The sequence below is a fragment of the Lissotriton helveticus genome, chromosome 6, assembly GCF_964261635.1.
Source record: "Lissotriton helveticus chromosome 6, aLisHel1.1, whole genome shotgun sequence".
Classification (NCBI taxonomy): Eukaryota; Metazoa; Chordata; class Amphibia; order Caudata; family Salamandridae; genus Lissotriton; species Lissotriton helveticus.
In genome coordinates, this window is record NC_136067.1 from 313,559,003 (window position 1) to 313,576,457 (window position 17,455).

The 17,455-nt window shown below is 43.5% G+C and overlaps 1 protein-coding gene across 1 annotated transcript in view; it reads left to right on the plus strand.

The window, feature by feature from the left end:
- Positions 1 to 17,455, plus strand: part of LOC144762531 (uncharacterized) — a 168,360-nt gene that overhangs the window by 108,811 nt on the left and 42,094 nt on the right. Inside the window, exons 15-17 of the mRNA XM_078647755.1 lie at positions 645 to 814; positions 1,007 to 1,080; positions 1,156 to 1,283. Of these exons, the coding sequence (XP_078503881.1) occupies positions 645 to 814; positions 1,007 to 1,080; positions 1,156 to 1,283 (372 nt within the window). The remainder of the gene's footprint in view (positions 1 to 644; positions 815 to 1,006; positions 1,081 to 1,155; positions 1,284 to 17,455) is intronic.

Consider the following 17,455-nt stretch of genomic DNA (forward strand, 5'->3'; position numbering starts at 1 on the left):
ATGTTTCCATCTGTAACTACACTGGTGCTCATGTGAAGCGCTCTGGTACCCGATATCTTCAGGTCTAATTGGCACTATATAAAACTCTTAAATAGTCGGGAGAGCTAGTTTAAGACTTTTTTTGTTTGTTGAGAAAAGACCCCCTCAATCTGATTTGGTGCTATTCCGGTTTACACTAACCTTTTGTACTAAAAATCTTCATGCTCTTTGGCACTTGCTAGTCACCTACTCCTTTAAACAAGGCATGCAGCATACATTGTGAAACTGCTCCTTGCACTCTTTTCTCCAATCTCTATATGGACATTTTTTATTGAAACTATATGCCTAATGGCAACTGTTTTTTTTAAGCATCTCCAAATGCGTTCATCTGTCATTATATTGGTTTAAATAAAATGCCCTATTGCTCTTGTCTCTCAAACCCAGTTTAACCATATTAAGGTCCCTACTCAAAGCGTTCATTACACACTAGTCTACTTGTAACACGGCAGCCTCTTCATTATTTTACCTGCATATATGCCAAGTGCTTAAGAATTAATAAATGATTAATGCCATTCTGATAAAGTATTAAAGTGATGCACTTTTTCTTTGACTTATTCTTCTATCCCTAAAATCCCTGACTTAATATCTACACTTTACTTTGACAGATTGTCAACCTAATGGAACCATAGTCCTTACTATCACTCCAAAGGCCGTGTTGCAGGGCATGGATCTTAGTCAACTGGTGTTACGAGATCAGCGTTGTAGACCTACTGAGATAACGGATCTGAGCGCAACATTTGTCTTTAATGCCAACACTTGTGGAACAACTTCAAGGGTATTCTACAGCATTCTATGTCAGAATTTTGCACGGAGAGATGTGGTGTGTGTTTGGTGTTTTTGTGGGGGGTTTTTTGTTGGTATATCTCCTAATTGGGGTCTGTGTAAGTTGGTAGTCCAAACTCGACTGTCTTATCCTATTTGATTGTCACTGTACTGAGATGTTTCATATGCACCATTTTATTTTCAGTTTGTAGGAAACTCCGTGATTTATGAAAATGATATATTCCACCTCCGACCAAGCCCAAGTGGAGCAAAATACAAGTAAGTATAATTTGTGTATTAGTTAAGTAAGTGAAATGCAATTTGGATTCTGAAAATGTTTCTACTTTTCCCTAGTTTGAGCTTATCCTGTAATTATCGCATCAATGATACTCTGATGGTGTCCTACACTTCCGAGGATATCGTATTACCGCCTGCTGACGAGGGATTTGGGTCTCTAGCCCTGGTAATGAGACTAAGCAAAGGTAAACTATATAACTGTATTTATGGAAAGCACAATTAATGGGAGCCTAACTTTTTATTTATTACTTTTATTGCCGGTGCTGTTGCATGAGTATTGACATTGCTAAAATCTGCGAAGGAAGTATGCTCGACAATAAATATTCTTGATTTACCTCTTCATATAAATCATCTGAAAATGTTCGTTAAATTCTTGCTTGCTAGTCACAAGTTGTCTTTTAGAGCTATTGAAGTTGTGACTGGAAATTACTATAAAGTTTTAAAATAAAGTGTTTAGAGTAATTGTGATTATGGTTCATCTTGTAGTATAACATGTGAAAGTCGATATGTAAAGAGCAGGTTGAAAAAGGGGAGGGTTAATGTTTTGAAATGTGAATCATTTTGAAGCTAGAAATGGCATGCATTTCCTAGATAGTAAAAATAGTCGTCGTTTTTAGGTGCGACTACAAAGAATTTTAGCCTTTGTGAGTTTTCGTCAGCGATAACTCAAAATATACAGAAAATAGTTGAGTGGGCTTTCGGTCAGTCCCTTTCATTGTACTTAGTTATACTTTAGTTGTCCATTGCAGTTTGCTGAATGGACTATTTGTAAATTCCACAGCATTTCGTGGGTGGGGGCATTTTATTCCCCATTACTTTAGTAGTTTTATTCTTAATATTTTAATATTAATGCAGCAGTTTGCGTTCTTTTCTCTATTTACTAGTGCTGCTGTTGGATGCTGTAATGGTGGCGAGTAGCTGGTGAGGACAACCGGTCCTTCCGCCCGGCTGCTTCACCGCGGCTTTAACTCGCTAGGCTGCTTCCTACGGCCATTTCAGTGCTCGTTTCGCTGTACGTGTTTGTGTATATCCCATCCTGGCTACAACTCCTATTAGTACTTTATTCATGTTAGATAATTAAAATCTTTACATGTCAGAACCATTACATGAAATAAGGATGAAACATGTTACAGCAAGGGGAATTTTTACAAGATTTTTTTTTTAAAAGCACTCTCATTGATTTGTTCCACTGGGACTTAAAACATTTTTTTTTTTTTATTCAAACCTGCCAGAGATAATGGACAAATACATTTTAGACTTCGCAATCAGTGTCCAAGGTTAGTGGTGAGGGTGTAAAGTGCAATGTGCCTAGTAAACTTATTGGTCCTTCTCCTATTTGGGCACCAACTCCACACGACTGGCCACCTTAGGATGTTTGGTGGTTAGCTGGTGATTTTCCTACCCTCAATGGGTGAGGGCCAACTTTGGTAGATGTTGATTCCGAATTGGTGATTGCCAAGTCCTGGGCTGCATAACCGTGTTATACTCTACTCATGACCCAATAGGTTATCAGTTCGGGTTAACAGATCTCCTATTGGCTAAGTGTGGAGTACAAGACCTATGGAGTATGGACAGTCACTGTTCCCTCTTCAGCTAGTGAGTAGCAGATAAGCCTCGTTAATTTCCCCAATCTAGCTAGAGTACTGGGCGTGCTTTCAGTGAAGCACAGATACGATCCCTACCTGCAGCGCTTCACACCTTTCAACCGAAACCAGGTAAAGAGCAGGTAATGTTCTTCGGCCAGTTTGGGGCAGCAGCACAATAAATGGAGCCAATGTTCTTTGATATTTCCATAGCCTGCATGAGATTACTTCCTCTTGATTGGCCAGGGCAGGATTAAAATCTGAGATTGCGAAGGCAATTAGCCTCCTATAGAGAATTTTCCTATGAGCCTGGGTTGTGGGTGCATGTTGAAAATAGGACCGTGCCTTCCCTGGAATAAAACATTTATCCAGCGCCTCTGTCAGAGGGTTGGGCCAAAGACTCCCAATGCCCTGTTCAAGAGATTAAAAGCACCTGCCGGTTCACTACGTTTTTCCAGGCTGAGCGTGGAATGTCTTTTGTGTGCAGGCTTTCTGTCCTGATCTTTAAAGTGTATTGCAGTTATGAGCTGTAAATCCCTCGGACACTGCTCCAAAGATTGATCTCAGATGGTGCTTTAGCGAAGCCTCCAGGGCTGGCAGCACCAGGAAGTAGTACTTAAAGTCCCCTGACCAGCAAGGTCAGGACTCCCAACGCCCAATTCCACCCTTAGCCTGTATCGTCTACAATGCTGAAGAGCAAGTAGGGTTTTCTTCTAGGCCTTAATCTGAGAGTTTAATAACTTATCGAAAGGTACCGGAAAAAGCCTCTATGGCCATATTTGAGGGCCCAGATCAGTTTTGCTCTCAGTACAGTCAGCCTGGGCTCAGCTGTTCTACTTTGTAGACAGTTAATGAGATGCTTTAGCAGGTGGATACCAGTGAGCCCCTTGTTTTGAGATTCTTTAGATGGACGGTTGGTTTGGCCCTTGCTGATAGCCACATTTCGAGGTAGTTGTAATTTATGTGGACATTTACCCAATACAGCAACTTGGTTTTGTTCTGTTTCACGTGCAAATTATTTGCTAGATTGTAGCAATCGAGAGCATTAAGATCTCTCGGTAAACCTACCCTAGTTTGGTCCATGATGGCCGTATCGTCTGCCTACTGCAAGATTGAGAGAGTGTCTTCCCAGCCTTGGTGTAACAAACCTGGCTCCTTCCAGGGCTGCTCCCATGTCTGCAGTGTAAAGGTTGAAAAGGAGGGGGCCATCACAGTCTTGTTACTGTTGTTGGTGGGTAATCTGGCAGTGACTGTAGTAAGGCTTGTTTTTACCCAGACCCATGATCTGATATAATCTAATCACCCAAAGGAGCAGGGATGGAATCCCCAGGTGGCTAGCTTCCCCCATAGCCTGCCCTGTCCACCTTATCGAAGGCGATGCTATAGTCTGTGAAACAGCAGAAAAGAGGGGGGTTGCTTCCTCCTAACAGCTAGTGAAGAGCAGTACGTCAGCATTAAGATGTTATCCATCGTAGAGCTGTCTGGCGTAAAGCCGGATTGGCAAAGCAGGAGAGCTTATCTGCTGCCCAGGTTTCCAGCTCTTAAGAGAATGTGCATGTAGGCCTTTGCTTCAAGATTCGAGGAGAGCGATGAGCCTACATCTTCTTTCAGTGACCCTTCATCACTGCACTCACAATTTATATCAGTCGGCTGCTCAGAGCCCAGTCCAAGTACACCCTTTGCTGCAATTCCTAGCATGGATATTTCAGCAAGCAGCTTTCAATTTCTCTGCATTAGAATTCCTAATTTATGCAAAGCTAGTGCACGTTTCCAAATATAATTGTCTAAATGTGCAAGTAAACACTTTATTTTCTCGCCCACTGATTTGTATCTTGGTAACTACTGTCAAATTAACAAACTGTTAATGGTTGGCGAAGGAATTAAAACATTGAAGCAAATCTTTGTGCAAATGTGAGGGTCCAGTCAGTAGCCTGATAGAATCAGTCGGGATAGTTTTGGCGGCTGCTTCAAGTAAATTGTAATTATATAGCGCTTACTACCTCTGACGAGGGTTTGAAGTGCTTTTCAGTAAATAGCACACTATAATGGCACCCATAGGTGGAAGAGTGGTGGATTCGTAAAGAAATTAAAATTGTTATTTAGTGGTGGACAAGTGAGCTTGTTAGTTGGATGAATAGGATAATGGATGGATAGAGGATGTAGCCTGGTGTAATAAACCAGGCGATGTAAACTTGTGAACGGGGGTATGTCCGTCATGAACCATATTTAACTGACGCGGACTTAAAACCAGCTGTGCAATCACTGATCATTTCGAGGATTGAGTATGGAAGCACAACATTGGCAGGGCTACCAAAAATATCCACGGCACCTTTTAAAGCATGCCTCAATGCAGCTGCTAGACTTATCACAGGATCTAGGAAATTCAACCATATCTCCCCTCATCTAAAAGCTTTAAACTGGCTACCTTACGAAGCCAGGATACAGCTAAAGTTGGCGTGTATCACCTACAAAGCACTCATCACAATACTCCCTGATACCTTGCCCAAAAAATTGAACTATCTGGAGGAAGCAGACCAGCCAGGAGTGCCAAGGAACTGGTACTAAGACCACCCTTTTTCAGGAAGAAAAAAACCTATGATAGGGCATTCTCAGGAGCAGCCCCTAGAATCTGGAACTCGCTTCCCCCGAACATCAGAAAAATCCCAAACTTAGCAATGTTTAAGAGAGAAACCAAGTTATTTCTAATGAGTAAGTTCCTTCCATAATCACTTGCTATAGGCGCTAATTCTTCACCTCATAAGTTTAAGATGTTTCACTGATCGGAGAACATGGAAGACAAAGGAAAAGACACGTGAAACAAACATAGAGGAAGTTTGAACATTCCAATTATTGCTATTATCTCACCTACCTCAGAACACCGCTTCATTCTTTATGACCTTGTAATCGATGTCAACCATTATGATAGTATTATTGACTAAAACAGTCTAATGTAATCTCGTGCTTGTAACTGTAAAGCGCTCTGATACCCAAGGGTCTTGTTCGCGCTATAGAAAACTGTACAATAAATAAATGAAACTTTATTCGATTTCAGTGAATCCTAAAAGGAGCTCAAATAAAAAATGTACAGTTCAAAAATGTAAAAACTTTGCAAGGAAGCTTTACAGAATGTTTGAGAGTGCAGTGCTATGCGATGAAGTTATAGCAGTGAACAAACTTTTTTTTTTTTAATAATGACCCTAGCGCTTTCTAATACAACCCCTCCCCCCCCCTAATAAAATTGTGAACCGCTAGATCAATTCCTTGAGATCCCGATGAATATAAGTTTTAAAACCATTCTTCAGGGTACTGGGGCTACCCAATCTCCAAAGCGGAAGTAAAAAAAGTTCAGTGGTAAAGGACACAAAAATAATAAATGTATGGTGGATTGTTAAATAAAATCCATGCTGAGGTTTTAAAATGAGTGTCAAATAAAATGGTGTTGCTGGTGAAAATCATCCATCGGGTTAATATACGTACAAAGTTGAGGAGGAGTTGCTCTAGTGGGGCTTGCCAATGCCTTTTCCATATAAGCTGCCTTCATTTGTACTTTGGCCACGCGCAGTATGCTAGCTGGATGTGAACGATTGTTAAGGCAAAGATCTTCAAGGTCACATTTAACATAGCTTATCCATGGGATATTCTTTTAGTTACTCCTGGTCAAGCAGTCTGTTAACATTTGCCTTGTAAGGTCCAATCGTCTGTGGCACAGATTTTTGCCCAAAGTAGGGGTGCAAGCTCAATGCCGTCTTTTAAGTAGCTGTGCCCCACTTCAGAGTGATGAAACAAAGTTGACGGCCCCTGAGGGGCCATCAAGAGTCTCTTGAAGGTGTTCTTAATGACTTGGAGCTTAAAGCAATCCCCACTACCCCCAAACCCCTGCACCATAAGAAATGTACTTTGCCTTATAAATCGTTAACATTTCTCAGATAGGTTTCCACCCGAGCTTAACTGCAAATTGAAAGAGCCTCAACCGCCCTATTAACTTGCTGCACCATTAAAGTTAAGAGGATCCCACTTAAGCTGCTTATTAAAGAACCCCCAGATAACAAAAAATTGAAACCGTTTCCACAACAGTTCCTTGTAAATAAAGTATAAGGTTTGGTTCATTTTTGACCCCACACGATTATATGGGCCTTTTCAAGATTTACTTTTAAATCCAAAATAGACGTGAATTTTATAAAAGTGTCGAGGGCTTTTTGCAGGCCATTAGCTATCCTTGTCAAGGGGAAGTGTCCTGCGTAACGAAGAGTGGATTCTAACTGACAACCGTAGGAAAATCCAAGTTCTACTGCAAAAGGACTCAAAGCCATTTATATAGACTAGGAACAAGAAGGGGGCTAGGATTCAGCGCAGAGTAACCCTCAGTTGAGAGCAGTGATTCAGTGCAGTCACCGTCATGACCGAGGCATACCTTCACTGTGGTGTTACAATGGAGCCTCCTATGGAGGTCAACTAGGTCTTCCTCCACCCCCATATAACCAATCATCCCCCATAATCTTTTCCGATTTACATTGTCAAAAGTTCTCAACATGTCCATGAAGGCAAGATTTATGGAGCTCTTCTTGAATTTTGTATGCTTGCTGACAATTAGCTACGGCCAGCTCTGAAACTATCAGGTTTTTGGCTGCATGGATATGTGAAGACTGGGCAATCCATGGGTTGAAATGAGTCATGGGTTGGGAAGATCCCATTTCGCTCTATGCGGACGATATACTGCTATACCTAGCATCCCCAGTGCGCTCGATTAACTTTTGGACATATGTCGTATGAGTGGGTCTCTGGCTATACCATAAACTGGACAAAACCACTTTACGTACTCCACAGCTCCCCACCATGACTTCCACATGGATGTACACTTCAGATAGCTGGCAGTGGCTAGAAGTACCCAGGGGTATACATAACACACGTCAAAACTCAATTCATAGCGCAAAACCTAACGCAGCCCCTGATGCGATTTCAGTGCGATGTCAAACATTGGCGCTCATTACCGCTAACGTTATTGGGGAGAGCAGCCCTTTTTAAAACTATGGTGCTCCCAGCTTCCTATATGCACAACAGAATACACCGTTCCCAGTCACCCCAGAATATTTTACAGTGATAAATGTAGAAGTGACCAGTCTGCTATAGGAAGGAAAAACGCCCCGTATAGCAATGCACCAACTTACAAGAAGTTGGTGTGATGGTGGCATTGCCCTCCCCCATATCAAAATATATTATTGGGTTTTTGCATCTCGTTGCCATAAACCAATGGCTTCCCATCTCCCAAGATGACCCAGCATATCGCATGGATAGACACCCATTAGACACTGTGGGGATTATGGGAGCACTCTACAATAGTCAGGAGAAACAACCTCACAGGTCCAACGGCGCACACAATCCACATCTGGTTCGAGGCGCGAAGAGCATTGGGTTGGGAGGGAGTAGTAACACAGGCCCTGCCATTATGGGACACGAAAAGATTGGGTACGCTACACCAAAGGCTTTCGGCAGTGGGACCTGATAGGAATATCAAGGGTTGGGGATCTGTGGGGGGAAAAAGGGGAATGGTCCGGTTTGCCCCATTGCAGGTCCCATACGGACTGGCAAACCTTTTGTTGCATGCAGATCAGGCACGCACTCATGACCGTGATCCCACCGGGTACACTGCTTGTAGGATCTTCACCACTAGAAGATAGGCTCCTGACGGATCACCTTAACAAAGGCCATCTCCCAAACCTATCGGAAAATAATAAATAACCGCACAGACCTTACTGCAGTTCTGCAAACCAAATGGGAATCTGAAGTAGGTGAGCTAGATGAAGCAGATTGGCAAGAGGCGCTTGACTCCCCTAAGGAGGTAGCGATATCATCTAAGCTAAAGTTGGTACAATTAAAGATTTTACATCGCATGTACTACACATGGACGCTTCTACACAAAATAAACCGGATGTACACACCGCTCTGCCTTGGGCAATGTGGTGCATCAGGCACACGCTTCCACACCCTCTGGCTCTGTCCCGAGATTGCGATTTATTGGAAAGCTGTGATGCACACGCTCTCAGGTCACGACGATCACGATTTCCCCAGAACCTAAACGTTACCTTCTCAATGTGTGGGAGCCCAGGGACCTAAATAATATGGCTCAAGACTGGGTGACACTAGGCATGACAATGGCGAAGCTTAATAAAGCGCAATGCTGGGGACCTCAACAAACTCTTACCCTCCACCAGTGGTGTAAAGACATGCACACTGCAATGATAGTGGAGAAATCAGTCTACACTCGAAGGTGCCCCAAAAAATGGACACGTGTGTGGGGAAGTGTAATACCTACCGTTGAAATATATGTGAATTCCCGCATGAGGATTCTTTGTCAGAAATAAGTGATGGAACCACGCCATCATGAGCACACGCCCGTGACTCATGACGTCGTGGTTCCATCACGAGCATGGAAGCGCCGCGGCAAAATTTGTGCCGCAGCGAAGGGGTTAAGGAGAAAAGCACTAAAAGTGCAAACCTGAAATCACGGTTCATGGTTGACTGGGACCCAGGTGCAAATTCAGGTCAACTGCGAACATGTGCAAGTGGGATACACAAAGTGTGTCATCTTGGTTCAAGTTTTTACCTTTTGGCTTCGTTTTTTATTTATTTCTATTTATAGAATTCTAAATCCTTCAGCGGGGCAAGGTTTTATACGCCAAAGTCCTCTTGAAGCCAGACAGCTGACGGACAAGGTCCCGCTGAAGTCATTGGTTTAGGTAGCAAATGCTTAGAGTGGGAGAAATGTAAGTTTCAAAGTGCAAGCCACAAATAAGGAATGGCTTCCTATTCATTTCTATGGGACAAGAGGCCTATAGAAATTAATGGGAATTGCTTGTGCAATTTACGAGTACCCAATAGGTACTCGCTAATTGCGCATGCAATTTAAAGGGTGCCAAAAGGACACCCTGATGCACTCCTGAAATATGCATGTGTGCACATGTGGTGCACATACATGCCCTAAGGGCATGTATGTGCGCCACATGGCACTATGAAAAATGCACTTTTTTGCATTTTTCTAGGAAATCGCAAATTACCACCAACTTTAAGTTGGTGGTAATTTGCGATTCCTTAAGGCCAGATTGCAAATTTTGGGTGCTTCCAAAGTTGCATTAAAGGAATCTCAATTTGCGATTCCTTAAATGTATTCGCGAAATAGGGAATCGCAAATTTTGAGACCTTATTTTGCGATGGCCTTTTAGGATGATACATTACAAAAGGCTTTTTCCCATTCGCAAACGGGAAAACCCTTGATACATCTGGTCCTTAGTATTTTTTGGGAGCGCAAATCCTCAAGTGAGGCAAGCATAAAGGTATATCTAATAGGCTCATCAAAATCTGGCACCTTTGCCGTAAGGTCGAGCTGGTGTTAGAAAGATTTTGGACTTTAAGATCTTCATTAGTCCCAACTTTTCAGACTTTATGGGGTAGTTCAACCTCAAATGCTCCCAGGGCTTCAGGGACAGAACTTGCAGGCCAGGACACACTCCAACAGAGGCCGCCAGTAAGGTCGACTCCACTTCAGTCTCAGTTGTAACTGGTTCACTAGTCACAACAGGGAAAATACCTCTTGCAGTTTGATCCTGTAGTCAGACAGTAGGTCACCAACTGACCTTTGTGGGCCACTTTGTCCTGAGTACAAGATGGAGTACATCCAGCCCTTCAAATCTCCCCATAGATTAGACAGCAGGTCCAATCCTCTTCTGCCACTGGTCTATAAAGTGTTCTTGCGAGCTGGTGGGTGAGGTGCTACTTCTTGTACACTTCATTATCCATGGGTGGGGCTGACTAATGGGCAAAAAGGGCAAACCTCCCCACTTTTGCATACCGTTGTGTGCCTAATCTAGATTTTGTATACTGCCAGCTCAACAATTAGTTGGCTGCACATGGCTAGCAGCCATGGGCTCGACAGCACATGGCTAACCAAGTCCACCACTAGGGCTGTGTTGGGTGTCTGCTCTCAGCAAAACACTGTCCCTCCAGAAGCCGTTTGAAACTGGCAAGCAATTACCTCCTGCCAGCTAAAGCATGAGGGGAATTGGGTGTAACTTGTGCATTTGATTGTATTTGTTTGCTATAGGGTGCCACAGCCTATTGTGTTCTTATGGTTTCCCTGGTGAGCTCTGTCATTTTATTTTTTAAAGATCATTTTGATTCGAATTGTTCTTGATCAATAGATCTTTGAAGAGGGGTATTTTTCCAGACGTATGCAGATTAGGCAGCAGAGTAAATTAAAGAAGCCTATGGATTGTTTTCCTTCGTGTTCAGTATTAATGCAATATGTAGCAACTTGGCACTTTAGGATTAATGAATGATAACATTTTGGAAGAGTAAAATCGGACCTTTTAAAACCTGCTGAAATGTTATCAAGCTAGTATTGTCTTGGAGATGTAGTAGTAGTAGTTTGTATGTACCACCCCAAAATAGTAATCTCCAATACTCCAGTTGGGAAATGCGGCTTTTGAAATGAGGTTATTTCATGGACAAATGTTTAACTTGTGTGAAATATAGAGACTCCATATTTCTTCTTTTTTTGGGGGGGGGGAGGGGGGGGTAGTGGTAACAGTAAGTTGCATAGCGATGGAACTCACCCTACATAAATCTACTGCGTTAAGTGTGAAAAGCAGAAGGTTCTGGCGCAGTAAAGGTGATCATCACAGGTGACTAAACATTCTATGGGTGATATGGGAAATCTCTACTGAGGAAAGGGCCAGCTAGAATTAAATTGTGGTGTGACCTGGATATACTTCCAGCTTAGAGGTATATTTGCTCTGGTAAAACAAGATCTTGGTTGCAGTGCTGTAGAGTAACACTACTGAGCACGAGGTGGAGCTGTTTACCATTCCTACAGTGCTGGCACACAGGCCTTTGCCAGTGGTTTCTAAGTTGGACTAGGAGTAGTCCAACTCGAGACATTTTTTTTTAATATTAACTATTCGATTAATTAAAATAATTACTGTAAAGAAAAACAATTGTTTGAAACTATCCTCCCCGTCAATGACTTTGCCCTTAAGATCAGCTTTTGGCCCTTAACTCGTTTGTGCAAGTTCTTGTGATTGCTTGTAATTACTCGTTGGAGAGTCTGATTTAGTAGGTAAACTTTGATTAAAAAGGATGGTCCGCCTTAGTGCCTGCTGGAGACCCACCCTGCAGCCATTACCTTGTTGTAAAATGTGGGGTCATCATAAAATGAGCGGGTATTGGTCTCACAGAAGTGACATCACCTTGTAATGCCTCATTTATGGTGATCCTGATTGAGTGTAAATTTCCCCAGTCTTGCTAGGTTTCTGGTCATTGATTCGTTGAAGCACAGGGCTGAAGCTTCCCTACAGTTCCTTACACCCTTTGCAATGAGAATCTGGCAAAGACGCTCACACATTATTCAATTTAGGGCAACAGCCAAGGAGGTGTAGCCAGGATTCTTTGACGAAGGAACATAGCCTACACTCTGTTTCCCCCTTATGTGCCCAAGCTGGGTGGAAGTCTGTGATCCGTAACGTGAGTCTTGTAGAATATTTTCCTTTGGACTTGTATTGTCAATGCCACAAGTAAATAGGGTTGAGCCTTTCCTAGAATGTATGATTAGACCAACTCAAGAACTCTTCTACGCTTTGTAGTCAACTCTGGAACATTCAATGTATGTAGCTCTTTGTTGAAAGTTAAGGATTCCACATAGCCAGCAATGTTGACGTGGGGTGTAGTTTGGGGGCAAGTTAGAGGGTGAGTTTTGGAATTTACAGATAGTCCTCCTGGTTCATTTCATTGCTTGTAGTTCGGAGAAGATATGCTGGGTATAGTATCATTTGAAATAAACTACTAGCCATCCTGTTATTCCCTCTTCCTTGCAGAGCTCTCCTCTTCAAGCCTTGAAAAGCAAGGGATGCATGTAACCGTGAACTGAGCGCCTTCAGTGGTGTGGACTCTACAAAGGTCACTAATACTGGGCTCCATTATGAAGGAATCCCCTTGTAGGTTGAGAACAATTTCCTTTGCTTAACTTAACTACAGTAAGGGTTTGGAGTTCTGAATGGTAGGTTAAGCGACAGTTTTTTCTGAAAAGTTGTTTTATTAATCACACTTATGCACTATTCTCTGTGGCCATGCTATGTCAGAAGAAAATAAATTGCATCTCCGCATACAGTAAACCACTGTTACTAGCAGAGCAGGTGCAATAACATACTCCCTGACCCGACTGAACTTGACCCTGAGCAGCCCCTCCGCAGATCCCATTTTGAAGGTGACCAAAGCTACACTACTCCCTGCCTTAAACTATGGGCACCAGGCCTTCCCTGGTACATGCTCTGCTAGTCTTGACCTCGCCCAGGTTTCCACCTATAAAAAAGTCTCATCTTCCGAAATTCATTCAGAGGGCAAGACTACGTCTGGAGCTGGGCCTACAAAGACAATCCATCTATTGCGAGGCAGACTCTCTGAAATATTTTATAAGGTCATTAAAAGCTGCAGATACAACCTTAAAATCCCGGCAAAAAAACCTTTGCCAGTCCTGGAAATCCATGGAATCGTCAGATTACAAAGGCCATAAAAACGCTAGAGATCGACAACTCACTACTAACTTCAGACACTATTCCATATTCAGTCTGGAAAAAAGTTATCAATAAACAGGTGAAACTAATCTCCCATCGGATGGACCTCCAGGCTTTAAAAACACCTACTGTCTTGCTCCTCCTGAATATCTCATACCATCCTGGGGTACCGCAATCTTATTTGCTGGAAAGTCTAAATGCAGTGTCTCGGAAGAACATAATGTTCATGCGCCTCCTAGGCCTGCGCTCTATGACCTTTTACAGGTGGGCGCCTTCAAAGGAGGAAGGGGCCTGCAGACTGTGCACCTACTACACCTAATCATGGTTGCATCTTTTGTGCTGTTGCCCTTCCATGGACGCCCCTAGAAGATTACTCTTAAAACCCGTATTTTGAAAATGGGGCATTAGGTCATGCTGGGAGGCAACGGCCCTGTGTTTTACTTCAGACATTCAAGCGCTCGCAAGGATTGGAAAGTTTGTAAGACTCCTGGACAATCTTTTTTCACCCTCTTTGGCCCCAGTGCTTCTAGTTCCTCCCCCCCCCAAAAAACGAATTAGACTTTTTTTGTCCCCTGGTTTAGCACCTTCTGTTTTAGTTCAGGCCTAGCTCAGTAGTGTGATCACACTGGTAACTATAAGACTGTTTTTATATGCATAGACTTTTTAATCCTGATAGTGTGTTCTTCAGTTTCTAACTGTGCCAATGTTGATATTTTATTGCAATGGTTTTAATTAACTGCGCTAATCAAATAAACAAAGTATTAAGAATAGGGAAATAGAACGGTTAGTAACAGTGCGATCTCTCAAGGATCAAACTTGATCCTAGGGGAATCTGAAACTGGGTGACATGTTGCTAATAAATCTTTGAAGATTGCTGTGGGAGCGTGCGGTTCTTCCGGGAGGGAACTTATTAGTAACTGTAAATTGGGATCTGCCTCCTGTCGAGTGCTGTACTGGTCAATAGAGGGAAGCATCCCAGCAAAGCAGTTGTCTTTTGTATTAGCGTAACTCCGTGTCACCTGCTACCAGCCTTCTGATGAGTAAACCCTTGACTTTCTGGTTGACTAGTTGTGCATGCAGGAAAATGCAACATTATTTCTCTTAAGCTCTTCGCGTTCTGAAACACTTTGTAAGATGAGGTAGTGTAATCACCTTCTAATGAGCTATTTAGTAAAGGTGATAGTGAATTTTGATAATGGTTTGTTGGTAATAGAGGAACCAGAAGAGTGCTACTTTGGAGCCCTTGTATGGCGGTGCAGAGTGATATTGGGTGAAGTGATGGATGAGTATGATCTAAGCAATGCACCATATATAGTGAATGGTGTATTATACTGTGCATTGTGTGAAGTGTCTTTTAGTGATATGGTACCCAGGAGCCTTTTAAGAATTGTGTGTTGGCTGTGGGACGGATGGTATGCGGTTAAATGGTTGTGTTGGGGAGGCGTGCGTTAATGTATTCTGGTGGGTGGTATGATCTTGTGTGGTGGTATTGATGCAAACTACAATATGTGAAAACACCATGATTTAAATAACTAGCTGTTGGAGGGATCAGTTACAAAGGGTTAGTCAGTTGCCCCAACTATATAGTAGCCATCAAATGCCACTGTTGCCCGAATTTGATTTGTCAATGTTTTACAAAAGATTGCTTTAAATAATCACAATGCTTAACCAATACTTTGCATGGGTCAGTTATTAATCAAAATTTCTTTTCTTGATCAGTAGTATAATAATTATAGAAAAATAAAACTGCGGCCCAGCTTGAGGCTGTGAGTACTAATTGGAGTGGGCATAAACCCATTCGGTCTTTTACCACAAAACTCTTGAACTGAATGCAAAGGTGTATATCTTAATCCATTTTAATATTTCCAAATGGAATGGAGTATTTGGTAAGCAATTAAGATTAGGGTAACCTTTTCACTTCCTAAAGATAGTAAAGGTGGTGGAGGCTTCTCCTCCAATGCCCACCCCCAAGGACCCACTAAATGGCTGCCATGAAGAAGGCATGCCAAAGGCAAGCCAGTCCGTGCCAGAACTGCGACCAGCACCACGGACCATGGTCCATCCAACTGCCAACGCTACACTCCCATTGACTTGCCAGCACTCAATCACGACCGCTGCCCCTGCTCCTCACCACATGGCAGAACCTGTCTCGTGCATTCTCTGCTGCTTCTCCTGCAGCATCCTCCCATCCCACCTTCCACATACATGTGACCGGAGCTAAATACATCCAAAGGCGGCTGGCTTTTTACCAGCCTGCCAGACCACGGAGGTCAGTCGTTGGCCCTGGCCTCGGTCCCGGTCATAAGAAGAGTGCGGGTTGGCGGTCGTTCCTTCAGGCGCTTAGCGCCTCAGCTGTGGAACACTCTGCCGGTCACTCTCCGAAGGAACCCGAACCTGTTGGCCTTTAGAAAGGACTTGTGGTTGTTTGTTCAGTAGGTTCTTTCCCTCCTTGTCTCTGTCCCTTGTTCATTTTGGGTTAAAAGCGCCAGGACACTCCTCGGAGTAGTCGAGCGCTATATAAAACACCTTAACATTAACATACTCCCGTCCACATTGCCTGCATGCTCCTAAACACCAGATCTCACTGCAAACATGCCTCAAGACCTGGAACCTCATGGACATGCACTCCCTGGATTTCCTCATGCTCACCAAAACCTGGCTCAGCCAGTCATCCACTCCTGCCATCGTGACAATCCTCCACCGCAATGGGTTCCATAAACCTGGAGGAGGCCATGCAATCATCCACAAATACACCATCACCTGCACTACCTCTATGGATGAACCAACCACACTTGTGGAACACATGTACTTTCAACTGCATCTCAGCCACTGTATAACCATTTCAGGCACCCTCATTTGACTGTCAGGACCCTGCACCACCTTCAGCAATCTCCTCAGATGTCCTCACTCCCATCGGCATTAGATCCAAACAACTTCCTCCTGCTCAATAACCTGCACATTTATTTCCATGACCCTATGGACCACAATGTCCCCTACCACCTGGAGCTCTTCAACATCGGACTTGCATAGCTCATACAAGGCCCAACTCTCCTCACTGGACACACTCCAGCCAGTCTCCACAGCCAGAACAGATTACTTTCAGCCACCTCTCCTTGCTCCCATGGACAGCGCACTCTCAGACAATTCTTAATCAATGCCCCCCAGTAAACCAAAACCAACAATCCCCTTCAGCTGCAACTGGCACAACATAACAGAAGCAGACTGGACCCACACAATCCGGTCAAACCAGTGTATCCTCACAGGCGACCATACAGAACAACCTTATCCACCTTCGACAATTGGATCTCGGACTGTGTGAACACCCAGTCCCCCATGAAGATCACACACAAGAACGCCCGCTTAAGCATGCTGGTTCACTGAAGACCTACGACTCCAACCACTATTGCAAACAACTGGAAAGAAGACTGAGAAGGATGAGACTACACCTCCAGAGAAGCTTATAAATCCACACTCTGAAGGTACCACGCACAGATCGAAGAAACCAGTAAAGTACCAAATGCCGATTAGGAAAGGTTCCGATATTTGCAATTGAAACCTGCATTGCGAGCCCACATCCCAATGGGTAAACAGCTACCAGAATGCTCACCACTTGAAGACTGGTTATTATTAGATCCAATGCCAGATAAGGCAATTTCCCTAATATATAAAAAGATACTGAACACTATGGACACCCAGGAGGCATGAGAAGTCTAGTTTGGCATACTAGAAGATGACGATTGGACAGAGGCAATACAGAGTCCCTGGTAGGTGGCCATAAGTGCACAGTTCCGCCCTATACAAATGCATATTCTGCACAAATACACCTCTAGGGTGCTCATACACAGAATGGGATGTAGTGCTACTGCACATTGCACAATGGGCTGCGGAGAGTTGGGCACTTTCTTTCACACCTTGTAGACTGGTCTACGCATTCAGCAATGCTGGAATGGGATTGCGTGAGTGATGTCTGAGGTGGTGGGTCAGGAGGTCAAACTGGATGCTCAATGGCGTATTGTGTGACAGGGGATGACCCGTGGCCGAAATACAGACTAATTTGGCTAATGAGGGCAGACCATGGCAAAAAAATATTGTAAGCGTGTGGGGTGCGATTCAACCTCCAGGGGTTAGAGTGGAACGCAGACCTCGATTAAGGCTGTGCAGCTGAAGGTCTTATACCAAGGGCATGGATGCCCGCGGAAATGGGGCAAGATATGG